The following is a 12,007-nucleotide window of genomic DNA, read 5'->3' on the forward strand; positions in this document are numbered from 1 at the left end:
CAGCAAGAAAAAAAAAAAAACAGGCCACCTAAGAGAAAATAAGGGGGGAAAAAAAAAAAGAAAGAAAAAAAAAAGGAGGAGAGAAAGAGATACTGGCAGTTGTGATTTATGGGCTAGTAAGAATCTTTATTTGAAAACCTCCTGATTCGGAGCTGGCCGGAAGATTTTCAGCATCACACTTACGGCTGGTGAACATCTGGGGACTGAACAGGAAGCAAAATTTGCAGGAAGGGAAGAGGGCACACAGAAACTGCCGCGGGTTGGCTGTTACCACTGTGTGGGTTGGTTTATGAAGCAAGCTGAGCCTGCCCTGGTGCCTTAGGTCAGCATGCGCAGTCTTGCAGGTAGATTGTAGCAGAGTGTATGTGTGTGAGACCATCCTGCCCTCCCCATCGCGGGTTTGGCAGCCTCCTGCCCGTTCAAAGCAAGATCCCAGGATGGAACAGGTTGAAAATGCAGCTTAGACCATCTGCTCCCGTTGCTACCATTCTCTTGGTGCCTTCAGGCCTTTTTGCAGAGCCAAATTCAGTTTCCTTCCCCCTGTTGTGCTGGGAGTGCCCTGCAATGCCTGGACCTGTCTGTACCAGTGGTTTTACCTCCCAGGGGGTCTCCCAAGCATCCTGTGCCAACCAGCAATTTATGAGTGGTTTAGAGAATGGTTGTGCTCAGGATATGGGCTGTGCAAATGGTTAGAAAGCATCTATCCAGGTGTGCACCTCCTGCCATCACCTTTCTCAGACCTATTGCAGTAGCTGCTGCACACCAGGGGACATTTCAGATGCGATTGTACTGTCAGAGTTTGTCTGCTTGCCTAGCCCATGCTTTGGGCTGGCTGGGACACGAAAGCAGTTCCTTCCCCTGAATTATTTGGGGGTGCACACACTACAAAGCATCCATCGGAGGAGGCCTGGGATGTCTCTGTTGTTTGAGTTCATCCCCTAAAAGAGGACACGAGCATATGAGAGGTAGGATGTCTGTGCTAGACACACAGTAAGGCAGTGCAAGCGTGCCAGCTGAGACAAGGCAATTGATTTCAAGCTGATTTTCATAACCCTCTCCCTTCTCTTAGCACTTATGCCCACCAACACAGCCCTACACACTGACTGCTCACCTCCCCGTCCCTTTGTTACGTGAGCTGAGCTGTGCTCCCCATCTGTTATCAGCTTCATCTACCTATTACAGCAACTTTTTATCTTACACGTAGCTACTATCATCAGCTACTTTCCATTTGCCGCAAGGTCTCCGTGCTTTCTGTAGCCGTCTCTTAACCTGTTACAACCCTCGTGCTGCCACACTAGTTGGATGTCTCCAAAAATCCTTGGTTTTAATCTAACTGTGCTCCCACCTGCAACTCCTATCATCTTCAGCTACGCATATTCCTTCTCCCAAACAAGGCTCTGTCTTGAGCTCAGAAGAACAATAATAGGAAAACTTCATTTGGGCTAAAAAACTACAGTACCAAACTCTGCCATTGCTCCCAGCAAGGAACATGAGGTAAATTCAGGTGGAGTTTTTGGCAGAAATGGATGGTAAACCTTGGGTAAGAGGAGGCTGGCATGTTTGGGTTTGTTCACCACATCTGAGCAGGGCTGTAGCCTACGGCTCACATTCTGATCTTGCTTGTACTGGTGGAATTCAGATGCAGCAGTGCTGATTCATTGGCCTGTGGGGTTTAAAAGGTACTTTCATTTCTTTAATCAAACGCTACGGCTAATCAGAGTTGTACAGGATCTGGAAATACCAAGCAGTGCAGGGAAATGAGCATCTACAAGGAACGGCACAGGCATAACAACCTTCCTCTGTAGTTGTTTAGCAATTTCTTATCCACACATCTCGAGGCGCGTTATAAGGTGGGTAAATAACCATCTGCCCGTGCAGATCAGCAGCCCAGGGCGCGGAAGGTGATGCAGCTTGCCTGAGGCCAGCCAGCAGCACAGAGGCAGAGGCAGATGGCTGGGAGTGTGTCTCTCTGACTCTTTCTGTTTCAGATTCTGACCTATTCTGCAACCTCAGGAATGTTTATAAAGCGTGCTGCAAGTACATGTATTTTATTCTAATACTATAATTGGTAGAAGTTACATCAAGGCGTTCGTTATACAGGTCTGCTGTTACTTCAAGGATAGACTACTGGGCTCGGCAGTTTCCTTGACAATGTTGCTGTTAATTATTTCATGGCATCATAAATACAAAAGCGTTATAAATCGGAGAAGCCTGGGCCTTAAGATGTACAGTGAGCACTCAAAATGCTTGATTTGCTGCAGCAAAGGCACAGTATCTGCAGTAATGCCTGAGCACTCAGCTCCAAGACCCTGGGAATGCTACCCTTTGAGTGAGTATGCTCACTGGTGAGAAAAGAAAAGCCACTGATGCAGGGTTACATCATTTCCTTGCATAGCCATTTGCTGTTTGGTACAAAGACCTAGCACTGAACTGCTGCCCAGGAAACTACCCAGTGCCTGGAACAAAAAGGAAGCTGGAGCAACAGTTCGGACTTCAGAAGCCATAAACATCCATGAAGCAATTCATTTAACTTGATTTTCTGTGGGAAGAGGTTTGTGAGGAGAGATTTGCAGTACCAGGGAATGGATGTTGATGAACGTTTTGGGTGGGATTTATCCTACCTGATTTCTGGTGCCCAAAAGTTAGCTTTCTTAATTGAAATTAGTCAGTCTCTTGTGTTATTGATGATGTAAGAGATAATTGCTATCTGCAAGTTCCCATTTCAGCTGATCATTTCAGAGGTGACCTGCTTAGACTTAAGCTCTCAGGCCGTTATTTTAGTTGAGATGAACTGCCTCTTCCAAGCATACAGAGCAGCTAGAAAAATGAAAGGACAAAAACAGGGAGAGGGAGATGCGCTAATCATTGCTCGGGAGTTGGGATTAATGTGGTGTTTAAGCAAGTACCCGAGGAGCAGAGTCTACTGGCAGAGGCTGTCCCTTCAGTTACGATCCATGGTGCGTTGTGCCCAGTGCCTGGTCTTGACAACGTCCAATGTCCGTGTCTCTTGTGCCAAAAATCTTGAAATCCTCAAGTGACACAGTACAGAATAATCTGCTCACAGACGGGAAAGCTTCTCCTAATCCTTGTCAATTAGTAGGTGGCATTTGCTCTGAAGCGTGGTTTCTGGTCTAAACAAGGCTGAGAATTCATGGGTGTACTGTGGCTCATCCTAATGTATGGGAAGGTTTAGCTTTATCCCAGTCTGGGTTATGATAAGGCAATGAGTTGCAGTTGCTGTGCATTCAGTCCCCTTATCCTTAAAAACTCCTATTCCTTACATTTTACTGGATACTTCCTTAATTATAGAAAAGACAAATAAAAGCTCACGATTTACAGTCTCTTAAATAATTAAACTAGTGTCAGCTCCCCGCAGGAGTCATGTGCAATGCTGTAATCCAGAGCATGGGATTTGATTTCATTCTCACTAACACATTCTCACTAACATGATTGATATGATGGGCTTGCCTTGTTTAACAAGAGAAAGAAGTTCTGTCTCCAGTACAGCACTAACAAGGGTTTTCTTCAAGCATTTTCCCTGAGCCTCCTTTCTTCCACATGTTAAAGGCTTTTTCCTTAAATTCTGTGCTGCTTCCTTCACAGTCCAGCTGATTTGGCAGGGACTGTAGGTTACAGCTGAAGGATCATATTAATGTTGGTGATAAACCACTTGCTTTGTAGGGGGGATGAAGGTGTCTGGTAGTCCTCGCTTCTTTTCCACTGCTCACAGGCAGGCCAACTTGCATCATTCTCTGGGAAAGCATCACAGAGCAGCTCAGGCCGTGGGATGTGCCCCAAGGTGTCTGAGCGACACACAGGCAAGCTCAGCACCCTTGAGGTCCAGCAACCGTAGCAGGGATCTGCACAAGGGTTTTCAGTGCGTGGTCAAAAGTCTAGGTGAACTCTGCAGAGATGACGTACCCAGAAGAAAAAGAGGATATAGCACCAGTTCAAGAGCAGCAGCAACAGGAAACCAGGCTGAGAAACACATCAGGAAAACATTCTGACTCCAGCTTGGAAACCGGAGATCCCACCTGGAGATCCAAAGGCAGGAAGGAGTCATTGCACCAGCTGCTGTACTTCCAAAAAAATACAAAGTCATTGCTCCAGCACCTTGCTATCTAAGCTGGCTGCAAGGCAGTTAAGTTTTCTTTTGGACAGCCTAAGTGAGAATGGATGCAGGACCTTCATGCTCATTTCTTTACGTGGTGAGGTCAATGAAGAAAGTCTTTTCAAGTGCAAGAGCTGAAAAAAATTAAAACTGGGTCCTTGCAAACGACTCAAAAGCAGCTGTTCTTCACCAAGCACAGCCTGTGACTCAGGCAACATTGCTGTTGTTTCCCCAACGCCAGGCAGATAAGCTTCTGTTCTGCTAAGACGGAAGATACACTGGATCCTCCCTTACTCTGTATCAGATCCTTGGTTTGATGGAGGAATGCGCCAGGGCTGAGCCTCAAACAGTGGAGATGCTAGATGAAGGTGAAAAAAAAACAAACGTGAGAATCAGAGAGATTAATTTAGCCAGAGATTTCACATTCTAAATATATATAGGTACCCAGCCAGACCTTGGGATTTTGGTGGTATTTAATACCTCAAATACTTTTACAAATCTGGATTGAATGGTTAGTTTCCTTTCATTAATTCATTACAGAGAAAATAATCATGTCAAAACATCTTTACTCCTCCTGCCCACCTTTCTGACAATCTGCAAACATGGCTGGTACAGCCCATGGAGCACTATCTAAAGCTGGTAAGTTTACCTTGGGAAAAGCCTGGCAGAGATCGCAAGGCCCTGGAGAGGTCACTGAAGGAATTAAGACCGATTTGTCTCTCTCTCTGGTACAAGAAATACATAGCTTTGCCTAGCAAATTGCCCCTAATCCAAATGCAATCCGTCAGGGGTAATTTACCTTGGTAGTTTCTGTGCTACAGCAACAGCAGTGGTAGGTGGCTCGCATGTTTCTCTGAGCACCTGCTCCCTGCTATCCGAAGCCCTTCCCTCATGCACGGTTTTAAAATTTCTTATGTAGAAGACGCTGGATGCAGCAGGGGTCAGGCAGGATGCTGCACATCCCTGCACGCTCCCTTCTCCACCCACCTGGAATCGCTCATAGCCACTGGGTAGCCACTTCCCCGCAGGAGCTCCCCTCACTCCATCCCCCACATCCTCTCTGACAGCACCAAACCACATCTTAGCAGATCGCTTCACAGGCACAAGAGACTGCAGAAACACAGTTCCCAGTGCCTCCCGGTGGGAGCTGAGCGCCGCATTCCTGGGAGGCCACGGCAGCGCTGCCAGACCAGCAGAAATTCCCTGGACTGACTGGAACAACCAATAACGCAGCCAAGCCCAGAGCCTACGCATAACTCTTCGTGACTTGGCCCCAGTCCCACGTGGAGCCTTCCTAAAGCTCTGTCTATGTAGTGCTACATCAGGGTGAGGGTCCTAGTTAATACGAACTTTGTGGTGGAAACTTGTTATGAGGGACTGAAAGCCTCTACCCCAATCTTGATGCTTTCCTCTCTTGGCTTTTCTAGCCAGGATGTATTTTTGTACAGCTTCCTACATGAAACAGTCTTCAAGTGTTTTCCTTGGGCCTCAGAGCAGTCTTTCCAGTGCCTCCCCCAGTGCCATTATCTGTGTTTAAATCATTTCTTTCATCTGCCACAGAAGGAGTTGGGATCACTCACTTGCATTGTGGGTCCTCCTCATGGGGGCTCTGCACCTGCTAAAAACACTAAATGCTAGGGAGACCCAAAGGGGTGATGAAGGTCCCAGCATGCTCATCTTTCCCCTAGGTGGGACCATTAATAATTACTGGATAGTCACTGCCAAGTGCCAGGAGCTACCCTCTTATTCTACTCCTGTGTTCTCTTTGAAAATCCTAAACAGTTTCACATCAGAGGTCTCTTTTCCTTTGTTCACTCCAGGTTCTTTATCCACTACTCTTGTGCTGTTAAAAATCACCAGGGTTCAGCCTGCAGTCCTTATGTGGACAAAGCCCTTGTGAACTAAGAGGACTTTTACCAAAATCCGCAAAAATTTGTGTGTTTCTGAAAGATACCAAGTGCTTTCCCAGCAGGCTGCAGACACTGAGGGCCTTAAGGAGAAGCTGGGTTTATCGAGAGGTGACATCTCGATGAATAGCATCGAGAATCTACGTTGAATCTAGGCAACCCTAGACTGAAATGGCATAAAACCGGTTTTGATGGTGTCAGTCTGCCTCCTTATTTTTGGAAGGCACTCACAGATCAGCTGTTTTCTCAGCTGTTGTCTCCCTGGAGTTGATTTGCTTTACCCCCTAATTTTCTGAATGCTCGGTACCAGTTCCTCCTGGCATCTGTCCAGGGCCTGGCAGAGCTCACGGACTTTGGACCGAGCCCTGCTGCCACTTATGCTCTAAGATCTCTTGCTCTGCCACTGAATATCTGTGAGTGAAACCCACGTGAAGCCCATGCCGGTGTTCAATATCATGGCAGAAGGTGGGTCTAGCAAGTGCTAGATATGAAGCGAGAAGATTTTAGCCGTATGTTCTCTTCTGAGGCAGCAAATCCCCATCATCTGGATTCCCACCATCCAGAATGACTGCCTTCTCCTTCGCCTACAGAAATGTACTGCCAGCACCATCTCCTTCCCTCCGTGCACAAAATCTGGGTACCAGCAATCTCTGCAATGAGCTTCCGCACAGGACACGGTGGTATACTAACGTGTAGACCTGGCGTTCGTCCTTGTGAAGTCTTTCTTCCCTCTTTCGCGTGGCTTTGGCACTGGGGCTCGAACAGGCGCTGGCCGTATCCCGGCGTTCCACTGGGAGCTCTGGGCTAGGGTCTTTGCTGCTGCTTTAGGGGGCAGGTTCCCAGCTGACGGGTGAGTGGCCCAGCTGGGACGAACCGGTGGTTTGGGAACAGGCTCGAGATCTGCAGTAAGTGACAGCTAGGAAGAGAAGGCAGTAAGTATCATATTATTATCCTAACAGTCTCAGAGGGACTGAAAATGTTGGAGACTGTGGAAAACTTGAATCTATAAATGATACTCGTAACGATGATACAAGCATATCTTACTGCAGTGACCTGTGTTCTGTTATAAGTTTACCTTAAGGACAAAAAGATCCAATTAGAAATTGGTGCTACTAGAGCTAAAACCCATGTTAATTGGTTCTCAACATTAATTGGTATCTTAATGCACAAATTCTCCCCTGTGCATATGGCTGTGGCTGATTCCAGTCTTGCTTGCTGTTTGAATTCTCACAGTGTAAGGGATAACGTTTATTTTAAAATACTGTTCAATGAGCATTTTACTAAGCAGTACAGAAGTTAAGCAAAAATAAAATCTTAATGACACAGCGATTGTTTTTTTCCTTGAAAAAGATCCCAAATATCCAAAAACACAGGTTGTGCATACCAACAGCTTTGGCTTTTTTTTAACTGCAACAAATTATTTGGTAATAACAGTGAACAAACACCAACAAAACCAGACATCGACATAGAAACTCATTAAAAAGCAATATGGGCAGATAGTCTTCTGTGAAACTAGAGTCCACAGGAAAATGGTTGTGCAGAAAAGTCGATGCTGTTCTGCAGTTCCTGCCTGCCTCTTTCCCTGTTCCATTATTTGAATTGGCAGCAGTGGCAGATACATGGTGCTTCGTGTCTAATTGTCTAGTAACAAATAAGCAACCCAGCAACTTCTGAATATCGGCCTAAGGGAAGGCCAGGGATTATACAACTGGCTAAAATACTCCAGGTTCTTAGCAGTACTTGATGTGTAACAGAGAGATGGTGTAATATAAGCAGCTGCAGCTTTTCTGTCCTAGTGAGGAAAGCACAATGCCACAGAAGCAGGAGTAGTTGCAGCACAGATCTGACCATACCTTGCTTTTCGGCTCCTGTGTCTTTGGTGGTTCAGTTTTAGAGTTTATAGGGACAGATGGGTAGAGTATCAAAGCCAGGCTATGCCTTTAAATTTAGAGTGACATATATAAGCTGGGTTTGAATTCCAGACATTATACTGAGCTATTTTCAAGTCCCATGTAGTTCAACAGGATTTCTTGTATGAATCCGTAAAATTCAAAATAAGGTTTGCAGAATATAGGTGGTATAAATGTACACTGGACCAGATTGTGTTGCATTGCCAAGAGCCCTGGATCTTCATGTGGGATATACCCACACAGAATGTAGATGTGATCCATCCTCAAAACACCAATTCCCTATCTATATGTCATAGGATAATTTATTCCTGACTTCAAATGCTGCAATCTTATTACCTTAGGCAGTGAGGCAAGAATGAGTGACCCTGTCAAAAAAAAAACGTTATTTAGTATGCACTAAAAATAAGTCAGTAATTCAAGAACAGCTGTGAGGGTGGAGCAGCGTCTCCAACAGAACCAAGCAGGCAGGCCGAAAGGCAAAACCAGCCCCTAATTGCTGACATTGCAGTCATTTGCAAAGCTGTCAAACGCATCAACCTGATGGATTTTTACTTTCCTCTGAAAGTGTCTGTGAATTTTGACATTTGAAGGGGATGTGCCATGAAGCTGCCTCTTTTGCTGAGAGCTGCAGAAAACTCCTTATCGGAAGTCCTTCGGGGAAGAGAGCCTGTGTAAAGAACGCTGATGTGGCAGCGGTGACACCTGTGAAGGGACCTGTGGGGTCAGAACCCAGGAATCACAGCAGGGCAGCACAGCTCCAGGCCAGAAGGAACAGGAGGGATGAAACAGTGGCCCAAAACACAGCCATGTGTTCCATGCCTGGCCTGCTAAAAGCCCAAATGAGTCACTGAACCCACTGCATTCTTCACTTTCCTTTGTATGATACTGGGACAGCAGCTGCTGAAGGCAATGTAAGCATCCAGGTGGTACAGGCAAGCCACAAAGCCTTGATCCAAAAAAATTGCTTAAAGAGACAATTAACAATGAAACTGTACTTATCTTTAGTGTAAGGCATTTCCCTGCGTAAAGATAGAGCAGGCATTCCCACCTCACCGTGGAGATGGGGGGGGTTGTGTGGACATTCATATGAAAGAAAGTGGCCCTTCATTCAGACACCTAATTAACTCAATTTATTGTAATGCACTATTTAAGGTAATTTAGATAATTTACTTTAATTTATTGTAAATTAAGTGTGAGTCTGGTCACATTTTCTGCTACTATTTCCATGATTACTAATAAACTCCAAAACCCCGCAAGTTTACCAGGAGGAGACTTCATTCACCATATGCAAACCTGGAGCCAGTGGAGGTAATTCCAGGAGTCAGGTCATCACCTTAATTACACATTTCTTCTATTTTGGTGCGTTGTTGTTTAGTCTCCTGAGCTTAGAGCTCCATATAATAGCCCTTTTTACATCTTCATTGTTGGCTGTAATATACCTTATTCTCATCTAATTTCTACCCTTGAATCATTGATCTATTTAAGAGCTTCATTTTAATTTGACTTGATGTTTGCTTGCTTGGGGCACTTATTCTTTCATCGTATTCTATTCTTCTTCCAAGGATTTACTAAAAGATTTGAGTATTAAGCTGCTTTATTTGGAATTGATTAAGTAAGAGTCTTTTCACAGGTCTTCATTTCAACAAGATTCTCCAGTGCTACCCTAATAATGAATGGAAATTAATTTTGGATGATTCCTAGTGAGTTATACATATTCTTCTATGCATCAGCCTACTGTAACCTAACTTTTATTGTCCTGTAGTGTTGTAATCATTAATGGCCAGCGTAACAGCAGGATTATACGTTGTGATTACATAGAGGATAAGAAACACGGCCCTTGTGCTGAAATTTGTACAGCTCTAAACTCAAAGCAAATACAAGTGTATTTTCAATGTAAAGGTCTAGGAAAGAGTGATGCAGCACAGACTATGACAGATTTTTAACACAAAAAGAAGCCAGTGCTTCCAAGGTTGCACAAGATAAAGACATGGAGCTCACTTAACCCTGGCTTACGCTGTCCTAACTGGCCAGAAGGGACCAAGGAAGGATGGTGGACCTGTCAGGCCTTGATAGCATGCAGTAGCTTTAGGAATCTTCCCAGGGCTTTTTGTGGGGAGAGAATGCAGTACCCACTAACTCTGTGTGCTCCCTGAGATGTAGCATTTTGTGTCAGCTAAATAGTTTTTGGTGACTATTTGCTACAGGAATAATAACGTCTCTTTAAAACTATGAGCAGCCAACAGAAGGGGACACATATATAAACACAACTCAATCCTGTACTAAAGAAATTTATACCAAAAACTCCCACTGACTTTATGTAGAAGGGTTCAGACTTGATGCTGGGAATGAGACTAGGTGCTTGTGCCCTGCTGGGCTGCAGGTTAAGTAACTTACAAGTTCCTAAACTCTAGAGAAAGAAAATCAAACTCATCTCTTTCTACCCTCCACCAAGATTCTTTCACTTCCGTACTGACAATAAAACAGCTTTAAATTTGAAATGAGAAGCCATGGTGGAATGAAACTCTGTAAGGGCCCTCTGATCTAAGGGCTACAGAGGAAGCCATTGGAGAATGGAAATTGTAAGACACGGGCTGAATAACTTTAATTATATTTTCTGTTCTTTGACACTGACTGAATCCCTTTCCTAGCAAACAGGCTGTATTTGGGTCAGGAGAATGCCTCTCAATCTCAGGAGACAATGCCTCTCTTTTATGTAAACCTTCTTTAGCTCAACTCACATGCGTTCCCTGGCTTTCATCGCTTGGGAAACATGCTTCCAGGTTTGCAAAAACCCCCGATACGCTTGTGAGCACATCTTTCTTCTGGCAGCTATTTGCTGCCATATCTACAAAAGCTTAGACCCATGATGCTTTCTGGAAGCCTGACTTCCCTAGACTCCTTTCATGTGAGGATGCCCTATTTTACCCGCAATGAGCACAATGAATCCTCAGTGTTAAGACCTTCGGGCTGCTTGCGCAGGCTCAGCCCAATGAACAAAGCATAAACTAACTTCAGGCTGCAACAATCAGAAGTCGCAAGCACAGAAGAGCAGCTCTGGGGAAAGATGCAAGCGTCATATCCGATCCAGGGCTTTGTCGGGCGTGGAAACTGGTTGTCAGGATACTGAGCAGTAGGCAAAGCGAGGGAGGAGCAGATAGCCAGATCACTGCCTGCACACAGCCAGTTGCTGTCTCTTTTTCCCACCGAAGGCAGATGGACTGTGTCTAGGCTGCAGAGCAGTTGCCCCTGGAGCAGCCAGACGTGGCATGCTTTGTGTCCTCCTTATGCCTCCATCGCTTCTGGCCAGATATCTCCCCTGAGGACAGGCACAAAATGCGCCTGGCAGCCTCCTTACAGTCAGGAGCAAAGTTTTGCAGTTACCGAAGTTAAGTAAATGCTCTGAGCTAAAATATTCCTGGGTGTAACTGACACTGGACCCCAGCTGATATAATTACAAGCTGGTGATACTTACCAGTGATTTTGCCTTCCGGAGCTTATTAGATCCACGACCTGCTCTCTTTTTTTTCTCAGCTGCCTGCCGGCTGAGGTCTGGGGTCTCTCCTCCTCCCTTCTTTCTCCTGCAGTGTAGGACCGAATAGTATTAACAAGTGCTATGGAGTTGGTTCCCTGGCGTTGAGAAGAAGAAAATCCCTTATGATATGCCACCCAAAAAGACATGGCTTAAGCTAATACATTTTATCTTGTACCTGGAGCAGACCAAGAGCGCACAATCAGTTGTGGCTCAGAGAAGAGCGGTAACTTGCCTTTTTTTAAAGTTATGATAATTTCACAGCACTCAAATGCACGCCCTTAGCTTGAGACTTATGGATTTAAGCTAAATCCACATAAACAGTGTTACATCAGCTTAAGGGAATTCACAGAGAGGGAAGTTTCACTAAATCATGTCAGTTAAGTCCATAATGTTAGAGGACTGCTTCTCAAGTTATTCATTATTTTTTAGGCAAATATTTTTTCTTGTACATGTATATAAATTTGTTTGCAGCTACTATTAAAGTTAATATAATTAACTTGCAGACTGGGAATATTCCAGAGTATGAAAATTAAGTAAAGTACACCGG

The 12,007-nt window shown here is 44.9% G+C and overlaps 1 protein-coding gene across 1 annotated transcript in view; it reads right to left on the reverse strand.

Annotated features, from left to right (window-relative positions):
* Nucleotides 1-4,280: 4,280 nt before the first annotated feature.
* Nucleotides 4,281-12,007, reverse strand: part of FBXO16 (F-box protein 16) — a 29,130-nt gene continuing 21,403 nt past the window's right edge. Inside the window, 5 exon segments of the mRNA XM_035563648.1 lie at nucleotides 4,281-4,421; nucleotides 4,423-4,469; nucleotides 4,694-4,705; nucleotides 6,688-6,934; nucleotides 11,401-11,506. Coding sequence (XP_035419541.1) covers nucleotides 4,281-4,421; nucleotides 4,423-4,469; nucleotides 4,694-4,705; nucleotides 6,688-6,934; nucleotides 11,401-11,506 — 553 coding nt within the window.

The sequence above is a fragment of the Cygnus atratus genome, chromosome 3 (assembly GCF_013377495.2).
Source record: "Cygnus atratus isolate AKBS03 ecotype Queensland, Australia chromosome 3, CAtr_DNAZoo_HiC_assembly, whole genome shotgun sequence".
In the NCBI taxonomy this organism is placed as follows: Eukaryota; Metazoa; Chordata; class Aves; order Anseriformes; family Anatidae; genus Cygnus; species Cygnus atratus.